The 27,277-nt window shown below is 43.0% G+C and overlaps 1 protein-coding gene across 1 annotated transcript in view; it reads left to right on the top strand.

Annotated features, from left to right (window-relative positions):
* The first annotated feature begins 241 nt into the window (after positions 1–241).
* The window catches only part of Cfap58 (cilia and flagella associated protein 58), a 106,171-nt gene continuing 79,135 nt past the window's right edge, over positions 242–27,277 (top strand). Inside the window, exons 1-10 of the mRNA XM_069993861.1 lie at positions 242–278; positions 8,878–8,937; positions 11,909–12,190; positions 14,465–14,613; positions 16,449–16,605; positions 17,889–18,083; positions 20,381–20,518; positions 22,542–22,701; positions 24,191–24,273; positions 26,881–27,072. Coding sequence (XP_069849962.1) covers positions 8,929–8,937; positions 11,909–12,190; positions 14,465–14,613; positions 16,449–16,605; positions 17,889–18,083; positions 20,381–20,518; positions 22,542–22,701; positions 24,191–24,273; positions 26,881–27,072 — 1,365 coding nt within the window. The 5' untranslated portion in view covers positions 242–278; positions 8,878–8,928. The remainder of the gene's footprint in view (positions 279–8,877; positions 8,938–11,908; positions 12,191–14,464; positions 14,614–16,448; positions 16,606–17,888; positions 18,084–20,380; positions 20,519–22,541; positions 22,702–24,190; positions 24,274–26,880; positions 27,073–27,277) is intronic.

The following is a 27,277-nucleotide window of genomic DNA, read 5'->3' as shown; positions in this document are numbered from 1 at the left end:
CACGTTACTTTACAGGATGTTTCTGGAACAGGCTGCTTTGTGGAGACCTCAGAGTTGTCGCTTGAATAAAATGGATGATTTGAATTTGGCTGTTTCTTTGCTGGAGGTCAACGCCATCTGCAGCCATGTCCTAGGAGAGCTGGAACCTACACGGGCCACTGGAGACTGCTACTGAGGACAGAGCACATTCTCCAGGTTACATTGCTGGCTGGTGGCAAAATAACAACGGTGAATACCTAGACTGTGCGCCAGGTGTTACTACTCCACACATTCTGCAGGTAGGGACTCATTTACGTCAGGTAACAACCCTGTGTAGGGATATTATTAGGTCCTATTTAACGGGGGGGGGGGGGGGGGGAGGGAGGCGAGGACCTGTGAGAGAGGCCAGATAATTTGTCTGAGGTCACGACAGGACCTCAGGAAACAGGATTTGAACCAGACTCTTTGGCTCCAGAATCTCATCCTGATCTACTATACTGTGTCTTGTTCAAAGACATACTACACTGAATCTTTTCCCTTCTAATGTTCAACTGTCCCAGAATCCCCAAGAATGAGGATTCAATAGTTAAACAAAGCTTTTATCAAATTAAAAACATTCCTTTTCCTCATAACCCAATATACTCTATAGTTTCTAAATCTTTTTTTGGGGGGGAGGTCAGTCGTGGGGCTTGAACTCTGGGCCTGGGCGCTGTCCCTCAGCTCTTCAGCTCAAGGCAAGTGCTCTACCACTTGAGCCACAGCGCCACTTCCTATACTCTATAGTTTCTTAAAAATGTTTGCTACAATTTGTTGAATTTCCTTCCTTCCTTTGCTTTCGTTCCTTCCTTCCTTTTCCTTTCTTCCTTTGTTCCCTTTCCTTTCTTCTTCCTTTCCTTTTCCTTCCTTCCTTTCCCCCTCTCCCACACCTTCCTCCTTTTTCCTCTCTCTCCCTCCTTTGTGTTGGTGAGGATTGAACATAGGCTTTATGCATGCCGTGTGCCTAGTTCTCTTCTCCCCCCCTCCCCCGCTTTCTTATTCCTTCCTAAAAGAAATGTATGACACAACTTACTAATAAACCATGACCAGCATTTTGAGAAAAGAAATGCTTATTTAAAAGAAAGTACCCTTGCTGGGCGCTGGTGGCTCACGTCTGTAATCCTAGCTACTCAGGAGGCTGAGATCTGAGGATCATGGTTCAAAGTCAGCCCAGGCAGAAAAGTCTGTGAGACTCTTATCTCCAATTAACCACTAGAAAACCAGAAGTGGCACTGTGGCTCAAGCAGTAGAGTGCTCACCTTGAGCTGAAGAGTGCAGGGACAGCGCCCAAGCCCAGAGTTCAAGCCTCAGGACCAACCAAAAAAAAAAAAAAAAAAAAGAAAGAAAGAAAGAAAGAAAGAAAGTACCCTTCTAGTTCTCATCTCTGTTAGAAAGCTGCCCTAGTTTCCACTGGTTAATTGTCCCATCCAAACACAGCACTCTGCGTGGGCAAGAACTGATTAATGATTCTATCCAGCATATCTCTGGTGAATAGGCAGCCATCACTCTCCTTGTAGTTTATTGCTAAAGACGGGACGTTGAGTTTTAAAACAAATCACTCAGTGGTAATTCTAGGAAACCTGCATTCCCTTATTCATTCGTCCATTCACTCTTTCAAATATTTCAGCTTCTACTCTATGCTAGGCACTGGGCTAAATCAGGAATTGGCAAACTCTGGTAGGCACAACCCAGAACACCACCTGTTTCTGTAAATAAAGTTTTATTGACTCACAGCCATGCCCATTCGTTAGGTGTCATCTATGACTGCTTTGTGCTGTTAACTGAGTAGCTGCTACAGAAACCATGTGGCCATCTATTCAGCAGCTTTTCTACTAATTTGTCCACTGTGTGTTCCGCCCTATGGGCCAGAAAAAAAGTCCATAGTTCATTATGTGGACAGAGAAATGTATTTTCTTGAAGTCCTTACGTTTGTACCCTGGTAACTTTGTTTAACCACCTTAAGAATCTTAAGCCAATGCTGGCACTGGCATGTAATCCTAGCTACTCAGGAGGCTAAGATCAGAAGATCATAGTTTGAAGCCAACCCAGGTAGGAAAGTCTGTGAGACTCATATCTCCAATTAACTACCTGAAAACCAGAAGTGGAACTGTGGCTCAAGGTGGTAGGATGCTAGCCTTGAACACGAAAGCTCAGGGACAGCACCCAGGACCTGAGTTCAAGCCCCACAACCAAACAAGGACAACAACAAAACAAAACACCCCCCCCCCAAAAAAAAACACCATTAAGCCATAGCTGAATGCATGGCTCATATCCATAATTCTAGCTACTCCAGGGGTGGAGATCAGGAGGATCAAGAATTGACACCAGCCTAGGCAAAAAGATCACAGGACCCCTATCTCAATCAACAGTAAATTGAGTGTGGTAGCATGTACCTCTCGTCCCAGCTATACAGGAAGCCTAAGTAGCAGGATTGTGGCTCAGGCCAGCCCTAGCCTAGGCAAAAAGCAGGAATCTTATCTCAAAAGAAATTAAAGCAAACAGGGCTCGGGGGTATGACTCAAGAGTTAGCATCTGCCTAGCAAGCTCATGACCCTGAGTTCAAATGCCAGTACAGCTAAAAGAAGAGAAATAGAATCTTAAGATGGTCATAGGAATGTACACCAGTAATCCCAGCACTGTGGAGGCTGAGGCAGGAGGATTGTGAGTTTAAGGCCTCGAAATGAAACAAAATAAAACCTTAAATACTTATGTACCAATAAAATTCAAGTTCCCATAGTCATTACTCTCGCTCAGGAGTGATTTGTGTCTGCCTAAGTATATAGGCTAATTGTATTTCTTATTTATTCATCAAATTTTCTATTTTGACTCTCCTGTGCACAGGTATGGATCAGCACCACCTAGTCTGGAAAACATGGAAATAAACTCACTCACCACTTTAAGACAGGATATTGATAGAGGGATGCTTTTTTTTTTTTTTTAATCAGAGACTCACTGTGTAGCCTAAGCTGTCTTTGAACACAAAAATCCTCCTATCTCAGCCTCCCAGGGCTGACATGACAGATGTGTACCTCCATGTTTGGTTCAGGCTGACTCTTGAAAGGGTAACTGGACAAGGAAGGAGATTTAGGGACCAGGAAATGTAAAGCCTGGGGATGTTTAAATGTAATGCTTTCACAAACTAGTAGGGATAAGGATATTGGTCAGTCATCAAAATTCTCTCTGCTTTCAAATGTTTATTCACTTCTTTTTCTGTGGGTATGGATGCGTGGAGCCACTCTGTCGTTTTTAACCAGTTCAGTCAGCTGGTTGGTTTATGGAAATCCTTTCCAGGCCTATACGACAGAACTACAACCTTGGCCTCTTGGGCAAGAAGCAGGGACTGACTAAGCAGGCCTAACCAGTACCACTACTGCATCAGCAGATACATAACTGTATCCTGGACATTATGTTGAAAATAAATTACACAACCTGTAGTTGTGGACGGGAGGAAAAAACCTGGAAGGAGCAAGGGAAGGTATTACATTGTCCAAAATGAAATGTGCTCTTCACCTGACTTATTAACTGTAGCCCCTTTGTACATCACCTTTATAATAATCATACAAAAATTAAGGAAAAAATGAAAGTCATGGACATTAGGACACTAGGTTAGGGCACTACTGACTACTCTTGGCAAAAATGATCGCCTCTCTCTCCATACTGTCTCCCACCTGACTTTCCTGTCTTCCTAATAAATCTGCTTGAACCTCTGCCTCCTCTGGTATCAAGAGGTGAGTTTGTCTGGAGACCCTTTGGGAACCAGTGTCAAATGCTCAATAAATGTTCTGTGAAGTTAGGTCCATAGCAAGCTGGAAAGGAAGGAGATTAAAGGAATAAAATATGCCCTGCACAGTGCTTGAGAGCAACAGCCAGCTGGGACTCTGTCATCTAAGGTGACCACAGGGTCAGCTGATAAATGATAACTATATTCTGTAACTCGTGGGCTTTTCATCTTCCCAACAGCCTGGAGGAGAAATGTTAGACATGAGGTCTGGAGCGGTTCTTACCATGTCATCTGGGCCCCAAAATGTGGCTTTACATTCCATGGATAGTAAATCCATGATACTATAAAAATGCCTGAGCCATTGGGTCCTGTGTTGCTCCGGCCTTTTTATGGAAAGAGCAGTATATATGCAATAAAACCTCACTTTATCGAGCTGAAACAAGGGAATTTTGTTGGGGGAGTAACAATATCTTTTGTTTATTGTGCTGATATTACACCTTGAACTCAGGATCAAGGCCTTCACTATTTCGCTCAAGGCTGGGTCTCTATTACTTAATCATAGCTCCACATATAGATTTTTGGTGGCTAAGTAGAGATAAAAAGTCTCATGGACTTCTCTGACCAGGTTGGCTTGGAACCTGGACCCTCAGATCTCAGCCGCCTGAGTAGGTAGGAGTATAGGTGTGAGCAGAAGTTCTAGGCAGAGGAATAATAGCATTTAGCAGAACCCAAAAGACAGATATTGCCGGGTTTCTCCCAGACCTGTTACCTGGATCTTAATTGGCATCACAACCAAAGACGTTGGCTGTAAGCCCCTCCTTCATTTCTCTCTACCTATCTCTTTAGGGTCTATGACTTTCCCTTTCCATTCATTTTGATTTCTTCTTCCTTCTACACAGCCCACTTCTCCACTCTTCCAGACTTAGCTGTGATTTTCTGACTAATTTTGGTCTTAGATACAAATTCTCAGGAAGAGATAATAGAATTGGTCCCATGTGGCTAGGCTTTCACACTAGATACTCTCAGCTCTGGCCTGGGACAGGCAGGAAGGGCCAAATGAAGCACCTGGCTTCAAGAAGGCATGCATTTCTGGATGGGAGTTATTAGTCTCAGAGAGAAAAGTTATTAGATTCCTCCAAACAGTCCCTGTAATCTGTTAGAAGAGTAGATCCCTTTGGGGGATGCTTTGCATTGCATGCTGGGAATTTCTATATAGGGTTACAAGTCGGCACTTTGCTGGAGGCTGAATTTATATTCTCACTGGGTACCATGGAAAAGATGAGCACTGAGTATATAATCCTGTTCTTCCTATGGCATTATGGCGCACAGCTTAGATATCCTAGCAGGGTGTGAGAAGAGTCCATTATACTCAGGTTTAAACAAAGCCTGGCAGAGGTATTATTGCTTATGATCACATACTGGAGTTATCTGGCAGAACAAATGGGTGTATTGTTTGTGGGCTGTTTCTGGTCCTTGAGTTTGTGGCCATTTTCTGCTGTTCATCTGCCCTGTCCTCTTTGTCAACATTAGGGTCCATGTCCCTAACAGGAACCCCATTCTCCTTATGGAAGTGGTTTGGCAGGCTTCTCTAGGTTTCTGTCCATTGCTACTTTCCATACACGGGCTTCTTTCTAATTTCTTCCAGTTCTCTAACTCCTATTATTAAAGGTTAATTTAAAGAGTCCCATCTGCAGGTAACATTCCTTAATATGCTATTTCAGAATTCATTTGCTCAATAATTATTTACTAAGCACAGTGTTGGTTGATTATATTAGTTTGCTAGGACTGCTATAATAAACTACGACAGACTGGGAAGCTTTAAAAACAGAAACATATTTCCCTTCAGCTAGGTGCTGGTGGCTCAGTCCTGCAACCCTAGCTATTTAGGAGGCAGAGATCTGAGGATCACAGTTCAAAGTCAGCCCCGGCAGGAAAGTGTGTGAGACTCTTCTCTCTAACTAACCACCAGAAAACTGTTTAAGTGGCACTGTGACTTAAGGACAGAGCCCAGGCCCCGAGTTCAAGCCTTACTATATATATTTCCCTTCAAGGCTGGAGGGTACAAGTCCAAGATCAAGGTGTCAGTACGTGTGATTTCGCTTGAGTTCTCTTCTCTTGGCTTACAAATGGTCTCCTTCTTGTTGTTTTTCCTCTGTGTGCACACATTCCTGGTGTGTCTCTGTGTGCTCAGATTTCTTCTCTTTATGAGGATAACAGCCAGATTAGATTAGGACCCAACCGAACTTCATGTTGTAAAAGACTCTGTCTTCAAATATAATCAAGTTAGTGCTTTTAGCATGTGAGTTTGTTTTTTGGTGTGTGTGTGTGGGGGGGGGAGAGGACAGGATTCAGTCCATAAACTCAATACCAGTTGTACAGGGCTGAACAAGATGTAGGCAATTCTTATCCTTTTGTGGTTTGATTCCTGGTAGGGAAGACAGAAATTACACAACCATTCACCTGACTAGATCATTAATTACCATGGTAGGGCAGTCCACTGTAGTCTCCGACTGAGAGGCTGGCCAAGGAAAGTTTCCCTGGGAATTTGAGATCTGAAGAAAGGATGAGTGGAAATCATCCAGGCAAAGAGAGAGGGCCCAATATTCCAGACAGGGAGATAAGCATTACAAATTATACCCAGTAGGAAAGAACATAACATATTCAAGGAATGATGGTTAAAAGGACCAGATTTCACAAGACCTTATTTGAATACTTGGTACCTTTGTTCCAAAGCTTACCACATCTTGTCTGGTCTAAAGGTCTTGTGAAGGATGAGTGAAGACCCTATTTAGCTTCTCTCTTCACAGTATGGAGCATAGTAGGTGTTCAGGAAATAAAGCAAGTAGGTATATTGAGAAATGAGATTAATGACAACACTCCCACTTGTGTAAGTTGGTGTCAGACACAAGTTTTTGTGGGTGTGTTGCTCCTGGAGACTCTTGAAGTTTTTGTGGGTGTGTTGCTCCTGGAGATGCTTGACAGGTGAGAACTTCTGGTAGTACAATGCCACCTAGTGCTTCTTTTAATTGCAACAACACAAGGGAGAAGGGGTATGGCTACTTTCCAGTAGACTGGGGAATTGGAAATCAGGCATTTTGTTTCATCATCACAAAGTGATATGTCCAACCACCCACCCTTTCATGCAATTTTCTACTGGTGTTGATGCCCAACAGCATTTCATTTCTAGGAGTTGAAAATGTCATGTGGCTTTTTACCTCCTGCTGGGTTCCCTGAGTGTTTCTGTTGGGGTCTTTGTGCTCTCAAGAATCCGTGTCTAGATTTTCTGGGCTGTCAACGTAGCATGTACTTGATTACATAGGATTACTTGTGGGATTCTTTTCAATGTCAATTGTAGATGTAACAGCCAGAGACTACCATAGTCACAATTCTCCATAACTTAAAAAGGTAAAACTGAGGATAGATTAGGTAAGATGAAGCTCACAAAGCAAACTGATAAAGACCCTGAGGTCCAGAAAGACTAAATCATACTGAAAGAGCATATAAAAAGCAAAGCAAATAAGAGGAAAAAGGACAAAGAGCTACAGTATCAAAATGAAGGATTATTTCAAAGGATTCAAAATGAAGGATTATTTCAAAATGAAGAACATAAAGATGTTCTGAGTCTTTGAAAATAGATGAATGTCCAGACTTTACAAAGGTGTCTTGCAAATCAAAAAGAAGATGCATAGACAAGTAGGCAAGGGTTAAGAGTTAGGCAGTTCTCAGAAGGGAACCTCAAGTGGCTTATGGACATGGGAACAGATGCTCAGTTTCTCTAGTGTAAAAGGGAAAGTGAATGCAAAGATGTGTGCATGCTATTGCCAGCTTGCAGACAGACATTCGAAAACTGGCTAATTAGATGAATCAGGCTTTGTGAAACACTTAGAATAGCATCTAATACTTGCAGGAGTGTTTATGAATCACTAAACTACTCCATACTGTCAAGGCAGGGAATCAGGACACACACCTGTTGCACCACACTGCACGGTAGCCTAGAACAGCAGTTCTGGTATACAGTCTAACCAAACTTGGTGTGGTTAAGGGTTTACTCCGGGCTACTGGGTATCTGTGCATTGCCAGGAATCTATGTCTACCTCTAGGAAGATGAATTTGAAAAGGCACTCGCTCTGTATAGTCATATCCTTTGGGTTCAGGGGACAGAGCTTTTGTTTGTGTGGGTAGGGCTGGAGAGAGGATATATCTTATCCAGCAGAGCAAAAGGAAAGGCTGCTTTATGGCTCACGAGCCCCCCTCCCCCTTGCAGGATTTTTTTTCCCCATGCAGACATATCTTGCATCTCCATATATGATGGCTCCAAGTATTCCCAGGACCGCACAGGCTCCCTAGGCAGACATTTCTGAGGAATTGGCGCTCAGGGTCCATAAAATGGGCCACAGGGCAATCTTGGCTACTTTGTCTGTGGTACTGGAGAGTTGAGGGAAGCCTTGTTATCTAACACGTGGAGAAGGGAAGTAAAGCGTGAGCGTCCCATCTGAAATGCTGTGCAGGGAATTCCAGGCCAGCCTGGGTTACAAGGTGAAACCTTCCCAAATGCTGTGCAGCAGTCAGAAGCAATGAACTTGGGGTTACCACACCAACCGCAGTAAAGAGAGATCCTGGAAAAGAATGTGGAGTGAAAGAAGCAGAAAAGAATCATCTCTGAAGTCCAACGCCATTATTAATTTTAAAAAATCCACTCTGATTTAATAGTACACATTTTCTAGAAATAACTACCCAGTCATGGTAGCACGAATGCCTATGTGGACGATGATAAGGGTTAGGAATAGGAATACATAAAGCCACAGAGAGGTCTCACACATTTCAAGACCCAATCAGTGTTAATTACTGTAGGTGTCCTTCCTCCTCACCCGCTCTGTGAGGCCCAGCCCACTAATTTACATGTCTCCGCCCACTCGCGATATATTTGCATATTTCTCTGAGGCACACCACCCACGTGCCAGTCACTGAGGCTCCGCCCCTCTCGAACGTAGGCTCGAGTGGGGGGGGCGCGTAGCAGTTGCCAGGCGACGGAGGACGCGAGGAGCCCGGGGTTCCGGGCCCCTGGAGGGCGATAGAGATAACGTGTCGCCGTTTCAGACACAGGGGGCAGTGCACAGCACCTTCTCTTGTCTCCGTCCCAGGTTCTGCGAGCTCCACAGCAGCCTCTGAGGCCGCCCCGACAGAGCGTCAGGATGGCCGAGGTCAGGAGTCACCGCCTCCCGCCCTTCCCCTCCCCGTCAGCCCTCTCCTGCAGGGGCTCCCCCGGTCTCATTCGCTGATTGGGATCCGCCCTCCTGATCCTCCCCTTCCTACCTGGGATCTCCCTTAGCCAGCCTTCCTCCATCTACCTCCGGTCCTCATTTCAAGAGTTTCCAGACCCGTGGGTCCCCTGTACCCACCCCTACCGTTTGAGCTGCCACGGAGAGCTACCTGCAGACACGCACTGTCGCCCCTGCATGCTGCCTGGGCCCTGGTCATGCTCTGATGCCCTGTCCTGTGGTCGCCGGCTGCCAGACCTCTTCACGAAGGCCTTTGAGCCCTTCTGCACTGCCCTGGGCGGTCTTCGACGCTGGCGTTCACTCGTACAGCTTCTAGACACCCCACTGCATCGTAGTGCACCCTGTCTGCAGCCTCACCGAACGGGGCTTGCCTCTCTAAGCTCCTTCAGTGAAACGCTGTCCTCTCATTTCTAATCGCAACTTCCCCAGCACCTGGCCATCACTTGCCATTCACAGTTCCCGTCTACGCTGCCCTGATCCTTCATTGCCCTGTCCCAGTCCACTCCATCCTCACCTACTCAGCGGTGGGAATGTCCAGCCCATGAGCCCTGTAAGGTTCACTAAATCATTTGGCACATGCTGACATGGACACATACAGCTTCTCGATGCTTCTTGTGGCTACCCTGCCTGTATGGATAATTTTATATGGCCCTCCAATGATGCTTTACGTATGTAAGTGGATCTTGGCAGAAAACAACAAACAACAACAACAAAACACTTACCCACTCCTGCAAGAGTTCCATAGGAGCAGCTATTTGGTTTGTGAGGCCCAGTACAAAACAAAAATCCTGTTCAAAAATTATTAAGAAGCCAGGCATTGGGGGCTCACACCTATAATCCTAACTACTCAGGAGGCTGAGATCTGAGGATCGAGGTTCAAAGCCAGCCCAGGCAGGAAAATCTGTAAGACTCTTATCTCCAAGTAACTACCAGAAAACCCGAAGTGGGGCTCAAGCACTAGACTTGAGCTGGAGAGGTGAGGGACAGTGCCCAGGCCCAGAGTTCAAGCCGCACAATTGACCAAAAAAAAAAAAAAATTAAGAATTTTGACATTAGGGCTGGGAAGGTAGCTCAGTGGTAGAGTGCTTGCCTTGCATGAATGAGGCCCTGGGTTCAATTCCTCTGTACCATATAAGCAGAAAAAAAAAGCCAGACGTGGTGGTGGCTTAAGGGGTAGAGCACTAGCCTTGAGCTGAAGAGGTGAGGGACAGCGCCCAGGCCCAGAGTTCAGGCCCCACAATGATGGCAAAAAAAAAAAAAACAACAAAGATATTAACCAAGGGTGGGCATTTCTGAGCATTAAACCTACACCAATGAGTGGGTTGTGGGTCCATGGAGCCAGCTTTGGTCCCAGAGTTTCTTAGCACCACAAGGCTCCACCCCTATTGTATCCCTTGTCTCCTTTACTCAATCTAGACTCCATTATCATTCCACCCTAGTGGACTGTCTAGTTTTCCTGTATGAACACCACTAACCCTTGTCACCCCTCTCTCATCCTTGCTCCTTGGGCACTGTCACGCCACATTCTTCTTCTGCTTAAAAGTCTTGAGTAGTTCTTTGTGGTCTTCAGAATAATGCAAGCTATACTCCTTAGAATACTCTTGTCTGCCTCTAGTCCATCCCTAATACATTAGCTAATCTCCTTCCTGTATTCCTCTCACATACTGGCAAATTTGAACCCTTGCTTGACCCTGACTTCTGCTCAAACACTGCTAATTCTCACCCAGGTTGCCCTTTCTTCCACCTCCACCTGTGAAAAATCCTTTCTTCCTTCTAGGACTGCTCAAATGCCAGTTCTTTTATTATTTGTTGCTTTCTTGCTGCTTTAAGAAATTCTCTCTTCTTATAGGACTTTGAATGTATTTTATATCAAGGACTAAATTTTATATTTCCATCATTTGTATGACATACTCCATCAGGTGACCAAAAAACACATTGCCTGTGGGTGGGCTATTTATTATTTACTTTGGTATCTCCTGTAGAAGACATCAGCAGAATGACTTATATAAGGTATTCAACAAATATTTGCTCAATGAATGAAGAAATATACTAACCATACCTCTATCATTATTATTCTGTTCCTAATAAGAAGTAGGTGCTTATTTTCTAGGGTAGTCATAACTAAGTACCACAAACTGACCAGTTGTGGTGGTTCATGTTTTTCCTAACTACTCCAAAGGCAGGAGGAGGAGGATTGAGATCCAAGGTTGGCTGGGCAAAAGCAGGAGGAATGCTAAAGGACAGAGGTCATGGCTGAAGTGGCAGAATGCTTGCAAGCATGAAGCCTTGATTTCAAAACTCTAGTACTACTGGGCCAAACCCAACCCAACCTAACAAGACAGACAAACAAATGACAGAGTACCATAAACCCAGGTTGCCTAGAACAGAACGCTTGTCTCCCAGCTCTCAAGACTAAAAGTCCAAAATCTAGATGCTGGCAGAATGACACCCCCTTGGAGAACCAGAATACAAACCATCCTTGCCTCTTCCTAGCTTCAAGCAGTGGTAGGCAATCCTACGCTTTTCCTAGATGCAACTCAAACAGTTCACTTCATCTTCGTGTCCTCACAGATGTTCTTCCCCATCTGTTTGTTCTCAGGTTCTCCTTTTATTTCTTGTTAAGGACGTAACTCCTATTGGTGGGGCCTGCCACATTCCAGTATGCCCTCATTTAACTAGTTATAGTGATATATATGTATATATCTATGTATATATATATCACAAATGCTTCAGGGGATGAAAATGGAAGTTTCAAACATATTTTTTTCTGCTTGCTAGTGGCTTTTCCTGTGCCTGTATGAAGCCCTTTCATTCAGGGGGAGTAGAAGAGATAGCAGATAGCAACAGAAAAATTGTCAAGTCCATATATTCCCACCCTTGCTCTTTTACACAGGAGAAGAGTGAAAAACTAGCGCTGGAAGAAACTGCATTTGAGGAAATAGAAAAAGATTTTCAGGAGGTTCTTGGCGAACTTGCAGGAGACAAAAGTCTGGAAAAATTCAGGATTGAATATGAGAAGCTTCATGCTGTCATGAAAAAGTCTTATGACAATGAAAAGCGTTTGATGGCCAAGTGCAGAGAACTGAATGCGGAGATTGTGGTGAATTCTGCAAAGGTCGCCACGGCTCTGAAGCTCTCTCAGGATGATCAGACAACCATCGCCTCCCTGAAGAAGGTCAGTGATCCAGAAGTAGATGACCTTGAATTTCAGATGTCATTCTTTCATTATATTGGCAACTCCTGGCTGGTAGCGAGTGGACAAAAAATGTATATGCTCTATATATTCATTAAGCCAGGGAATAAGTTCATTTTCCAAGAAAACAGGTAGACTTGATGAAGTTCATCATGCAGGAAATAATAGAGAACCTTAGTGATTTGGTTTCTGGTTAATAGTGCGTGAGCCAATGAGACAGAGACAAGTAAATGTGGGATTAGGAATCTCAGTGTGTGTCGTTTAATGCAAGGTGAGCAATTATACATTCAATAGCTTGTTAAAGATATTCTAATACTTCTACTTTTAAATGGTAATTTCCACGACCTTTCTTCCTATTCCTCTTTTATTCCCTCCTGCTTCCAAAACCCTCTAATAGGAGAGACGGGGATTCAGTCAGAAGGAATATTAAAGTAATATGACAATTTTACATTATACGTTTCCTTTGTTCTTTTAAAAATTTTAGCTGGGGGCTGCTGGCTCATACCTGTAATCTTAGCTATTGAAGATGCTGAGATCTGAGGATTGTGGTTTTTCCAGCACAGGCAGGAAAATCTGTAAGATTATTAGCTTCAATTAACCACCAGAAAATCAGAAGTGGAACTGTGGCTCAAAGTGGAAGATCAGTAGTCTTGAGCAAAAATTGCTGAGCAACAGTGCCCAGGCCCTGAGTTCAAGCCCCAGGACTAAAAAAAAGAAATTAAATAAAATCTTTAAGTAGTTTGTAGAAGGGAGTTTCAATTAACATCACATATTTTTTCTCCTAAGAGTGTTATATGATTTTGGAGACAAAAACATTTGTTTTTGATCTCAGGGTGATGAGAGATCAAGACATTAATTTACAATCAAAACTGTAGCTATGAAAAATAATTTACAAAACACTTTAGGCAATTCCTTGGCTATCATATGATTAGATGTCATCCATTTCAAATTAACTTCCAAGACCAGAACATAATATGGTCTGTTTTCTCTTAGAAAACTATTTGTTTGGTGTAATTTTTCCTTATTGTCAGTTTCTTCTCCTTGCTAACTAACCAATTTAAGAAGGTGTTAATTCATTTTATGGTGTGAAAACACACGGTTCACAATACATTTAAAAGGACAAGTAGAGAATTGGCTAAAGTCTAACTGATGGCTGGCGTGGGAATGCTTACATATCACATATGAGCTCTGGGGTTCTAGCCTTAGCACTGGAAAAAAAGCCTATTAGATGAAAATGATTTGGATAAAACTTTATGTAATCATATTCTTTGTTTCCATAGCCTTCATTTGTTTTGCCAATGGTCATCTGTAGGATTGCTATATAAGAGCAAAGTCCAGAAGGTGACATTTCGTACGTCATGGTTCCTCCAGAGTAATTTCTCTGTGTAATACGTGAATATGAATTTTTTAAATAACACTCTCTTCCATCCATGTTATTTCTTGTCAACCTTTAAGTGGAATATTTTCACACAAAGCTTATAGATATTTATCTCCATAAAAGACCAACCTAATACTTGACAACATTTTGAACTGGTTCAGTGGCGGGATGTGGGACAAAACTCAGCTGTTGCAGGCACTTACTGCGCTTTGCTTGTTACCTGAATGGCTGTCATGCACTTTTATTTGTTAATGTTAATAATCTGTATTGTATATTTATAACAGTGAGGAAGCTGAAGCTGCATGCCCCATGGATTCCATTTCCTGCTATGTGTTGTTTTCCCCTGAAAGTATTTGATAAGAAGGCCTGGGTGAGGACTTCTGAAAATGGGAATTACCAAGGCTATTATGTACAGACTGGAGGGATTCAAATCTTACATTGCCATCTAGGCATTCACTTGGCCCAACCACAAAATATATTTTTTATTTGAAAATTTATCAAAAGTTATATTCAATATATCAGTTTAAAGTCTGTATCTATGCTTATTTTTTTATGAGAGAGCTTATTATTATTATTGTAAATCTCTGCATTGCCACCTTTTTTGAAGCTTACAGACACACACACACACACACACACACACACACACACAAGGCAAAAAAATATACCCCATGCCAGTCCTGTTTGATTTTGGCTAGCTCATGGTGAACAACAGTTCAGTAACTCAGTACAACTCATTCATAAGGTATAATGCATATCAGATAATATTCTTCCCCCATTAATGACCACTACACTGTAGTCAGTGGTATTCTATCAGCTAGTTTTTTTTGTATATAGAAGCCAATTTGGTTTTACTCACCGATCTGCTGTGGCCCATTCAGGAAATCGAAAAGGCCTGGAAGATGGTAGACTCGGCCTACGATAAGGAACAGAAGGCCAAGGAGACAATTCTGGCCCTGAAAGAGGAAATAGTGAACCTGACCAAACTCGTGGAACAGGGATCTGGTCTGTCAATGGACCAGGATACCAAGTAGGTCACGCCCTTCATGATGTGCCTTGAACTCCCTTTTGCAGTTGCTTTTCCATCTGCAATAGACAGGAAGGCGTCCTGAAAGCTTCTCTGCAATGTGAAACTTCTTTGTTGGATGCCCAGACACGGTTTTCTATGTTTCATTATTCCTTTTTCTTTGTAACATTCCCTTTATCCACACTGAAGAATGAACCTGTGGTTATATTAAACCTATGGCTCTATATGAATCAGAGCCACATTTTCCAAATGAACAAAGCTTCAGATGGGAGGAGTTTTGTAAGACAATTGGGAAAGTGTGAGGAGAGGGGAAAGAGTTTTCGCCTCGATAGTGTACTTGGGCATAGCAGCCTGGGAGCTGAGGTGGTTTTATGGGGAAGAAGCATTTGGGCGTGCATTTAAAGGTTTCTTATTAAAGGTTTCTTATTAAACATTTCCATTATAACAAATGTTGGTAAATAAGCACTGTCAAATTACTGCGTTTTGAGCAGTTGTTCAATGGCTGTCAGTTGTGAGCGTCTGCAGAGTATGTCTCCCTTGATTTCTTCTGCTCAGACTGGCTGTTTTCCAGGTTTACTCTGTGGCAGAGGCTGAATGCCATGCCAGATGGAATGGTTATTTATTTATTTATGCCAATACTGGGCTTGAACTCAGGGCCTAGCCACGGTCCCTTGAGCTTCTTTTGCTCAAGGCTAGCACACCACTTGAGCCACAGTGCCACTTCTGACCTTTTATGTTTATGTGGTACTGAGGCATTGAAGCCAGGGCTTCATGCATGCTGGGTAAGCACTGTACCACTAAGCCACATTCCCAGCCCTGGAATGGTTTTTGAGATGTGGAGGTCACAATTAGATATGAGATGTGAAGGTCACAATTCGACAGTTCTAATTTGTGGACACTATCACAGGCCCTCCTTAAACCCACCAGCATGAGTGATTTTTCCAAATTTTTATCCTGGGCAATCATTTTATCTGGACACATTCATTTGGGAAAAATGAATCTGTTTGGGTGACTGGAGAAGAAAAAAGGTCAATATTAATTGGTTGTGTGTATTCTTCATGCTGTACTTTATTCCTCGGATCCTAGCCCTCTAGTGGATACACTAAACAAATAGTTTTGTGAGTTGACATCCACTTCACATTCATTGTAAGAGGCACAACAATATAATCTTATTCCAACAGATCATAAAACAGAGATGTGGGTAGTGTCATTTCCCCTAACTTTTCTACTTCAAATTCCTCAGAGATAATTGCTCACCTAATATTTGCTTTACTAGGTTTTGCTAAAAATGCCTATAAAGCCTGGTGCTGGTGGCTTACACTTGTAATTCTAGCTACATAGGAGGCTGAGATCTGGAGGATCTTGGTTGGAGACATCCCAGACAGAAACATCCGTGAGAGTCCATGGCCAGTGAACTAGCTAAAAGAAGTGCTGAAATATGGCTCAAGTGGAAGAGCAGTAGCCAAGCAAATAATCAAGCTGAACAAGTGTGAGGCCTTGAGTTAAAATCCTAGATTTGCCCCTCCCCATGTTTATAAAATACACACACACACACACACACACACACACACACACACACACACACACACACTCATATGTGAATAGATACTGTATTCTCTTAAAAATAAAAAAAAAGGGATTATTGCATCATGCTCACTATTACTGGCATTTCTTTTCTGTGAGCATGTCTCAGTAGCTCCTATGTCAGGGTCCAGGAACCTCTTTCTGTCCGTGGAATAGCATGTTCTGTGAGCCTGCAGAGTTTCCCTGGGAAAACAGGAGGGACCCCCTAAGCAGATGACCATTTAGTTTGAATCCTGTGTGTTCTTCTTCTCTAGTATCCGAGATTTACTGAGGTTCAAAGAGGAAGTGACAAAGGAGCGAGACCAACTCCTGTCAGAGGTGGTGAAGTTACGGGAGACCTTAGCTCAGACCATGGAGCAGCACCAGCAGACGGAGCGCGCCAAGGAGAATGCAGAGCACACCATCAATCAGGTCTGCTCTGCCATGCAGGGCGGGATGAAAGACGCTGGCTTTCAGAGGACACCCTGACCTTCCCACCTCCCTTCCTGTCTTGCTCCTCTCTCCATTGTACCCCCTGTGCCTAAATGAAGCATCTGCCACCCTGCTTGCTGCTCTGGTTTGTTCGCAAGAGAGCAGTTTTTCCTGAGTTGTTCTTTGTCTAGGTTCTAAGAATTCACTAAGGCAGACACTCTGGTTATAGTTGAGGCTCTGGCAGGTGTCCCTGGTGAAGAAGGTCACTGGACCCAGCATGAGACACAACGGAGACAGAGGTTCCTTTTGTCTCTTCTCCTTTAGAGGAAAGCCACCTAGACGATGGTAGATTCATGGACTGGAGCTCTGGCTTCGCTCTTTGATCAGGGCCTGGCACTCAACTACTTGAGCCACACCTCAACTTCTGGTTTTTGTTTTGCTGGTTAATTGGAGATAAGAATCTCTTGGATTTGTCTGCCTGGGTAGACCTTCTGTTCCAATACAGAAGCCACTTAGGTTATAGGTGACACAACATTTTTATTAAAAATTCAAGAAGTAAAAATTCAGTCCCTTGTTTGTGCTGCTATCACTTCAAGTCCTCAACAGCCATGTGACTGGCAAGCACTGTAGTAGCATAGACAGACAATGCCGACATTGTGGCACTAGACCATTTCCCCTCATGGCTGTATAGTACTCCAATGTGTGATGAATATGACGTAATTTGTTCTTAACTCAGCCTCCTGAGTAGCTAGGGTTACAGACATGAGCACCAGCTCTGGCTTCTGAACAACTGCATGTAAAACCAGAGATCAGGTGCCTATCTGAGAGAAAAACCTGAGACTTCTTTGAGCATAAGGAAAAAAAAAAAAGGCTTGTCATAGGATGTTAGACATGCAGATAAAAGCATGGTGCTTGGTTTAGCAATAGAATCATGTAGAACAATTTCATGTTAGGAGAACCAGCTGCATTTGACTTATCCCTTCTGATTTAACATTCTAGAGCTCTAGGTTTCTGTGATTGCTTGATTGTATTCCATCCCCTGAGAGTTTGTTCCACATGATCAGGGCGGACCTTTGGTACCAAGGTCCTGAAAAACCAATTCACGATATCCATGAAAATGTGAACATCAAGGTTCACACCTGATGGGGCCACAGGGGAAAAGGCACCTGGAGAGTGACCGACCTGACGGTGCTGAGCGGGGAGAGGCGTAGGACCACGGTGGGTGGACGCCAGCCCCAGAAGGGACTCACCGCTGGCTTCTCTGTCCTTCGTGCACCTCGCAGTTCCAACAGGAAATCCAGTATCGTCAGAACGAAGCTTCGCGCGAGTCTCGGAAGAAGGAAAGACTGGAGAAAGAGCTCAAGCAGGTCCAGACCGACATGGACACCAGGCAGACGGAGATCAAGGCCCTGCAGCAGTACGTTCAGAAAAGCAAGGAGGAGCTGCAGCGGCTGGAGCAGCAGCTGAAGGAGCAGAAGGTGGGCAAACCCGGGAAGGGCACCGTGGAGCCTGCCACGACCTTCTGTTCCAGTGTGGCAGCCACTGAAGCCATGGGCGACGCCAGCATTTATGAAAAGTTCAGGAAGTAAAGTTCAGCTCCTTGTTTGTGCTGGTATCACCTCAAGTGCTCAGCCCTGTGGCTGGTGGGTACTGTCTGCAGTGGTGTAGACAAGGCTGATATGGCTGCACTAGACCATTTCCACTCATGGCTATACAGTATTCCACTGTGCCATGAATATAATATCATTTGTTCTTAACAAGTTTAAGTCTCGAGTTTAGAAAACCTAGCATAATCTTTACATACTTTTGGTGTTTTTTTTTTTTTTTTAACATTTCCCTTCTTGTGGCCATTTAATGGAATGAAAATAATTTTTGTCTGCCTTCCTTCCTTCCTTCCTCCCTTTCCTCCTTTCCTTCCCCCTCCCTTCTTCCTTTTTATTTATTATTATTTTTTGACAGTGGGTCTCCTATGTAGCCCAGGTGGGCCTTGAACTTACAAAGCTCCTGTTTCAGGCTCCCATGTTCTGGGGTTATAGGTGTAGACCATTATTCCTGGCTTCCTTTCCACTTCTTAAAGAAGCAATTCATTAGATTGAAAGTCATTTCTTAATACTTTCATCCGGGAAGCTCAGTTATACAGCACTTTTCTACTCTGAAAAATAGATACTATGATACATTTATTTGGCAGTGGCTTTACTCATTTTATATGAGTCCTGAATTAAAATAGTGTTCAGTTTCTAGAAGAAAAATACAAGATTTTTCTTTCTTTCTTTTTTGTCAGTTGTGGGGCTTGAACTCTGGGCCTGGGCACTGTCCCTCAGTTCTTCAGCTCAAGGCTGGCATTCTGCCACTTGAGCCACAGCACCACTTCCAGCTTTTTCTGTTTATGTGGTGCTGAGGAATCGAACCCAGGGCCTCATGCATATGAGGCAAGCACTCTACCACTGAGCCATCTTCCCAGCCCAAGATTTTTTTTGAACATGGAATTGACATGGTGTTGGACACCATGATAAAACTATAGCACCTTTTGCATAGCAACATTTCATCTTTAGCATAGCTGGTAACATTTTGCTTAGTCCTGTTTATGGAAAATTGAATGTGTCTTTTCACTTTTATGTTTGGCATATATGGGGAGTTATAGTTTGAACAAAGTACTTAAACCATACTTCTCCTATTTCTTCTTCCTTTTTCCATATCTCTTGTGCTCCTTCTTTCTCTCCCTCCCTTTGCCCCCTGCTCTCTGTTCCTTTCTCTCCATCTCCCCTCTTGCTTTTAGCTCATTTTATAACCCCCTATCTTCCATAGAGTTCCCCCAAAGAAAAGACTTCCTAAGACAGTTCCTTTTTTCTTTTAAAATTTTGTGTTTATTTATTTATTTATTTTCGCCTCTCATGGGGCTTGAACTCAGGGCCTGGGCACAGTCTCTGAACTTTGGATTAAGGCTAGTGCTCTGCCACTTGAGTCACAGTGCCACTTCAGGCTTTTTTCTGTTTATATGTTATTGAGGAATTGAACTCAGGCCTTCATGCATGCTAGACAAGCATTCTGCCACTGAGCCACATTTCCAGCCCTGTGTTTACTTTTTTGTTTATGTGATACCAAGGAATGGAACCTAGGGCCTGATGCATGCTAGGAACGCACTCTACCACTAAATCCCATTCCCAGCCCACAGTCCTTTATTCTTATAAAACCTTGTCTACTCAGAATGGTTAAATGAGGAAGAGAAAGATCCAGATGACACTGGAAGCAGACAGCTATAAGTCACTCTATGTCTGTTCCATGTGTCCACTTCAGTTGGGTTGGGGTAGGGTGGGGGGAGGAATTGTCTCTGGGTTGGGGCTGGGAAGTGTTGTAGGCATGTTAATACCAAATTTGCTTTGAAGATTCAGCTTCAGAGCCCCAGAGCTGTAAAACCCATTTGAATCTGTAGTTCATTTGTGGTGATTATAGCAATTGTTGCATATGCAAAGTCTGCCAAATGGCAAACAGGCATTAAAATATTTATCCACCACCTGTGAACAAGACTTCCCAAGGCTCTCCTAGAAAAAAGAGAGGCTCCCTGAGTCATTCATTAGAAGGCGTCATTTTCTCAACCACCTGACATTCATTGCATTTGAGTGCGTTAGTGCTTTCATCTGGGATACAGAACAATTCTTGCAAGCATTAAAAAAAAAAAAGTTGTGGTTGCTGTTATTTTTCCAGGAGGTTTAGGGGCCTCCTGTGTGCACAAGCGGACACTATAATCAGATTAATCTTTCATTTCCTGCCCCTGCAGATACTGAATGAGAGGGCTGCTAAGGAACTTGAACAGTTTCAGATGCGGAATTCCAAACTTCAGCAAGAGAATGAGCAGCACTCTTTGGTTTGTGAGCAGCTGTCCCAGGAAAACCAGCAGAAGGCATTGGAGCTCAAGGTAAATACCAAGTTCCACGTCTGTCCTCAGCACTGCCTTCCTCAGACCCCAGGAAGTTAGGTTTGCCTGGTGGTGGAGCCCCTGGTTGCATAAATGGTTAGCTTTAGGAAGCAGCAGGTGTAGGACTATAATGATTGCTTTGTGCCCGGAAGCAGGCAGCCTGTTAACTTCCATTCTTACTGATAAAATTACAAACCTGATTATTGATCATAGGCTTATGCAAATACTTTCCAAAGCAAGCTCAGATGTTCATCTGTGTAATTAGCCTTGCAAGTAACCACTTGCCCCTGGCTAGAACTATCCTGCACATGTGAGTAGTGAAGGATTCAGATGCTGTTTTGACGACTTCGGTGGAGAAGGTGGTCTGGGAGGGCTGTGGCAAGGACCAGCCCTACTGGGCATTTGCATCCAGGATTCTGGAACTGTGATTTTTACTACTGTCTGTTTATCATGTATTTTAAGACAAGTTTCCTGTTCTCTCTTTTCCTCCCTAAAGAGTGTTTGCCAATGAAGTTGGGAAACTGTTTATATTCAGATACACATTATGTGTAATTCACAGTGCAGCTTTATGTCTATCACTTTAATTCTGAGAGGGAAAAATTCATATTCCAACCTAAATTTTGTTATAATACTATGTATAAGATGAGTGTCCTATCAAGAATAATGTGTAGATTTGAATAGTGAACCATAACATTTTTTTTTAAACTGAGGTTTGAACTCAAGGCTTTGATCTGGCCTGGCTGGTGATCTACCACTTGAGCCATTCCTCCAGCATGATGTTTTGATGGTTATTTTGGAGAGCTTGTCTAGAATACATTTATGCCTGGGCTGGCTTTGAAACTAAGTCCTCCAGGTCTCAGCCTCCTGAGTGTAACTAAGATTATAGGTCTGAGTCACCAGTACCTGGCTTGTATTACAATTTTTTTAAAAGAATCTAATGAAAGCACATGCACACACATGTGCACACACACTTATTTGCACATTTGTACCTTGTTTTTATGCATCCTAGACATTTCAAGGCTGGCTGAAGTCTAAGCATGGAGTCTGGATTACTACTGAATTTAAAACATCTTACAACTAAATTGAACACTGTGGGCTGCGGTGGAGGAACACTGAAAACATTCTAGAGTGGGTTTAGACTCAATTCACCTGGAAGCAGAGATGAAGTGATTACTTAAATCACAGCAATGTATTAGCCACTAAGATAAAACTAAAGTTAAAAAAAAAAGCACTAATTCACTTCTTTGATAACACAAATGAGGATATCTTAAAAACTCAAAAATTCCTGTTACGAGATCCTGGCCCCAAGGGCTTTGGTGTTTAGCAGTAATCTGCACAGCCAATTCCTGTCTATTCCTTCTCAAGATAATTGCTAATGGTTGTTTGCAGATGAATCCTCAACTACTTTTCCAGTCATTTCTAATGGCACAAGTTTTTTTTTTTAAAGAGAATTTAAAATAAAAAATGATAATACTTGAAGACCATAAACAAAAGTCTGGAGATTTCTTTCGCTAGGATTATTTCTGATGTAGGCTCACCATGTCATCCTTCCGCCCTGTCCATCTGTGTGAATGGACACTAAGACTGATTGACTTTGAGGAAGGTGGGGCCAAAAAATAATGTTCCTGTATTTAATAGTGTGTTAATAACCTTTGCAGAGAGACACCTTTGTAAGGCCACAACAACTGTTAATAGAATAGTATTTGCACAAATACTATTCTACTCACAAGTCATGGATTTGTGATACAACCTAGTCCCCTTGTTTGTGTCCACAATGAGATGCTCACTTGAGACATCAGCCTTTTCATTATTTTTACTTTATATAGCTGAATATTTTCTCCAGCGAGTAGTATTTTTCAATTTCTCTCAAAACCAAACACCGGGTGTTTGGATTTAATCTCATGGAGCAGATTTACACTGACATTGGAAGCCTTGCCTTTGATTGGTTTGGAGTTTATCATCTGTCAGTCCCTGGCCCTTTCCTTACTTTGCATCCTGGTCAATTCTTTCTCACTAATTGCAGGCCAAAGAGGAAGAAATCCATCAGATGCGCGTGGATATTGGGAAGCTGAACAAAATTCGAGAACAAATCCACAAGAAATTGCACCAGATTGAAGATCAAAAGGGGGAAATAGAACAGCAAAAGGAAACCTTAAAAAATCAGATCTTGGGATTAGAGAGAGGTAAGCCATTTTGTGCTTAGTTAATTTATGAACCTATCATTAGTGATTATGGTTGTCTTGTAACCTAGGGCCCTATGTATGCAAACACACATCATGTCAAATAATCAATACAACATTCAATCTGCCAAGATCCTCCCAGCCAACTAGAAGGTCATTAGGCACTTTTCTTTTTCCCTTTTGGTGCCAGTACTGGGGCTTGAACGTAGGGCCTTGAGCTCTCGCTTGTTTTTTTTTTTTTTTTCTCTCAAGGTTGGTTTTCTACCACTTGAGCCATACCTCCACTTTTGGCTTTTTGCTAGTTAATTGGAGATGAGACTCTTGGATTTTCTGCCTGGGCTGGCTGGCTTTGAATTATGATCTCAGATCTCAACCTCCTGAGTAGCTAGGATTATAGGCATGAGCCACTGGTGTCCTGCTAAATGTTGACATTCTTAAAGCTAAGAATTCGAGTCAACAAGCCAAAAGTTAACATTTTCTTATGTAGCAAAAGAGTCAATAATAAAGACTAATTCTATCTTTACTGTCTATGAAGACCTCTATATGTATATAAACACATATTTGCATATGAAAAACACCTAAAAGATATTTCAAAATCCTAAGTAGATTCTAGTTGATCTATGTTTTCTCTTTAGTTTAGTCACATTTCTTTCTTTCTTTCTTGTCAGTTGAGGGGCTTGAACTCTGGCCCTGGGTGCTGTCCCTCAGCTCTTCAGCTCAAGGCAAGCACTCTACCACTTGAGCCACAGCGCCACTTCCATTCTAATTTTATTCTATATTTCTACTTTACTTGTATAATAATAAAAAGATTAAGAAGAGCAAGGGCTTTTTGGTTAGAGAAACCAAACTTCTGATTTTAGTCCTGTCATCTCTTGGTGGTGAACTTTGGTCACATGGCTTCATCTCTCTTAGCCTTCGTTTCCATTTATTGAGTGGGACAGGTAACCCACTCCATAGTCATGAAGACTACATGTCAGTACACAGTTGTATAGCTACAATGATGTACTAAAATCAGTGCACAAGACAATAGATTGGAAATGATCTATATAACTTGAGGGGGTTGGGGGAAGGAAAGTAGGAGAAAATGAGGGAGGGGGTAACCAGTTTGACAAGAAATGTACTTATGGGGGCTGGGAAGGTGGCTCAGTGGTAGAGCACTTGCCTTGCATGCTCGAGGCCCTGGGTTCATTTCCTCAGCACCACATAAGAAAAAAGCCGGAAGTGGCACTGTGGCTCAAGTGGTAGAGCGCTAGCCTTGAGCTGAAGAGCTGAGGGACAGCGCCCAGGCCCAGAGTTCAGGCCCCACAACCGGACCCCCCCCCAAAAAAAGAAATGTACTTATTTCTTACTCATGTAACTATAACTCCTCTATACATCACTTTGAAAAGAAAAAAAAAGAAAAAGAAAAAAACCCCGCTAAAATCACTTTGGCTTTGGCAGATTCTTAGGCTGGTACTACATTAATTATTCTTTTTTATCCTTGGTGATTTAGAGGTGGAGACGTCAAAGAAACAAGCAGAGCTTGATAAGAAAGCCATGGATGAGCTTCTGAGAGAAAGGGACATACTAAATAAGGTGCGTTTGTTACAATGACAGTGGGACAATATCTGCCTGGAATCTGTTGTTTGGAGGAAAACAACTTGGAGGCAGACAGAAGTAGATTAGCATAAATAACAGTGCTCAGCTTTCCTCTAAGCAGCAGTTTATGGTGTCCCATTCATGCACCCCGAATTGAAACTCCATCACCACCAATGGGCGCACAAGGACTTTGGAGAATTATCATACGGCCACCGGGGATTTCAGAGTGTTCCATGGATTCTGTTAGGGTGTGTTATGTGGCATCCAGAGCAGCTGACCAAATTTTCTGGATTTAATATCTATAATTTACAACTTGTAAATTATAGACATTAAAATCAGAAAATCGTAATGCAGAGATTGTAAGTGTGAGTGCTAATTAAGTTTTAACTTCAAGGCATTAGGGATGAAAACCGCTGGTTGGCGATGCAGCAATGATGTCTGGCCCTTTCTTTGTCTGGTTTGTCAGGGTGGCTGTGGTCAGTCCATCCCCGCCTCCCTTCTGGCCTCTGAGTTCATGGTGGTCCAAAGCTGAAAGAGGGGTGGGGATACTTGAAATCCTGCAGAGGCTCCATTAAAGGCAGGAACCTCTTTTTTCTGCCCTCCTCCCTCCAGAGAATTCCTTCCATTGACCTCACTTTGACTGACTGCTTTCAAGGGTGCAAAGCAAACTTTCCTGTTCAGAGATTTCCTCTGGGGAGGGAAGCCTAGGCTGGGAGGTAGGGGCCGGATGGATGGCTGTGGTCAAGATGGCTACAGCCCATTTGAGCAGAAATGCCTGTGTCCATTAATTCCTTTTTTTGAGGGTCGGGGCGGGACTGGTTTTGGGGTTTGAACTCAGGGACTGGGCATGGTCACTAAGCTTTTCTACCCAAAGCCAGCACTCTACCACTGAGCCACACCCCCATTTCTGGCTTTTTTTTGGGGGGGGGGCGTGATTAATTGAAAATAAGAGTCTCAGACTTTTTGCCCAGGCTGGCTTTGAACTACCATCTTCTGATCTCAGCTTCCTGAATAGCTAGGAGTATAGGCACGAGCACTCCCACCCCCCACCCCACTAAATGAAGGCCCCATTTTAAAACTCCCTGTGGAATGTCATTGGGTCCCTTTAATCTTGGACAGTGAAATGGACATACCTGACAAGGGTGGTTACCAGACTGTAGCCAACCTCTCCACCACAGAAATCCCCAGTGCAGCTTAAAAAAAAAGTATGGGTACATGATTCTGTTCCACTCAGTCAGAAATATAGACCTGGACATGGTCATACACATATTGTTTCTAAAAGCTAGGCTAATTTCTTTTGTATAGTAGTAAAGTACACACAAATACACAATTTATCATGAATGACATTCACAGGATTTTGCCACCACTGTCATCATCTGGGTCAAGAGCATGCTCACCATCACAAAAGGAAATCCTGTGCTTTTTCAGCAACCACTCCCCCTTCTCCCTCCTCCTGCCCCCCTGGCAACTACCAATCTGCTTTCTGTCTCTATGGATTGGACCACGCTGGATGTTGGTACAAGTGGAATCATATGCTATGTGACCTTGAAGTCTGGCATCTTTCTATCAGAACAGTAATGTTCAATGTTGTTGCATGCATTGATATTTCAACTCCTTTCTTTGTGCCAACTAATATTCCATTGTACGGGCAGACAATATTTTGTTTATGTGCATCAATTGGTAGATGTTTTGGGTTGTTTTCATTTTTAGGCTTTTAAAATAGTGCTACTATGTATAAGCACGCATGTACATGTTTTTGCTTTCATTGCTTTTTGGAGTATACCCAGGAGTGACATCATTGGGTGATGTGTTAATTCTACACATCTGCATTTTTATTTTTATTTATTTATTTTTATTATTTTGTTCCAGTCCTGGGGCTTGAACTTAGGGTCTGGATACTATTCCTGAGCTTTTTTTTGCTCAAGGCTAGTGCTCTACCACTTGGGCCACAGCTCTACTATGACTTTCTGGTGGTTAATTGCAGATAAGAGTCCATGGACTTTCTTGCCTTCTTGCTGGCTTCAACCTTTGATTCTCAGCCTCCTGAGTAGTTAGAATTACAGGCATGAGTCATTGGTGCCCAGACATTTTTATTTTTAAGGTATTTTACTATTTTGCTTTTTGCTCTTAGAGATTTTTTTTTTCAATGCTAAAAATCAAACCCAGGGCTTCATGCATGCTATGCAAGTACTCTACTACCAAGCCATACTCCTGGTCCAGTTGTTCTAGCCTTACAAGATATATGCTGGAGGTGGAATGAGAATAAAAAGCACAGACTTTGGGGTCAGCCAGTCCCAGGATCCAACCCTGGCTCTGCCACTTTCCTGTTGTATGAACTGGGAGGCATGTAGCTTAATCCTTCAGTTTCTGTTTCCTAGCCCACACATGGGAGCAACGTAGAACTCCCTTCCTGGGATCTTGTGATTGTTTTGTGCATTCATGTATTCATTGAAAGTGCTGTGTGCAAAATTCATATAACAACCTCTATATCTCTGTAGAGAACACTATGATTTATACAGAAGATAAGTCTTTTAATATTTTAAGGATAAAGTAGGGGTAGTCTCAAAGGCTGTCAGTAATATGGCTTCTCACCCATATTTTTAGAATATGCTTAAGGCAATCAGTGCAACCCAGAAGCAGATAGAACTGGCAAGACTCCATGAGCAAGCCAAGAGGAACCTGGAGGAAGAAATCCAGACCTATAAGGAAGAGGCCCAGAAGCAGAGAAAGATCATCTTTCAGCTGGAAAAGGAGCGCGATCGCTACATTAATGAAGCCAGTGATCTCACCCAGAAGGTAGGCCCCTCAGTGAGGCTGTGGGTGGGCGTTCTTTCCTCTGCTCAACGCAGGTGGATGCCAGGAGGGTGTGTTTAGCTTTCTACTTGTGGTTGTCAGGCAGACTTAAAAGTGAGTCAAAAAGAATGAACGTGGTCCAGAGCTAGTGGGGGGGCTCCATTGTGAGATGGTCTTGGCCTCAGTCTTTTCTGCTTTCTGGAACTTC

The sequence above is a fragment of the Dipodomys merriami genome, unplaced genomic scaffold, assembly GCF_024711535.1.
Source record: "Dipodomys merriami isolate MVZ:Mamm:240054 unplaced genomic scaffold, mDipMer1.0.p SCAF_102, whole genome shotgun sequence".
Classification (NCBI taxonomy): Eukaryota; Metazoa; Chordata; class Mammalia; order Rodentia; family Heteromyidae; genus Dipodomys; species Dipodomys merriami.
This window is presented reverse-complemented; position numbering and strand designations above follow the sequence as displayed.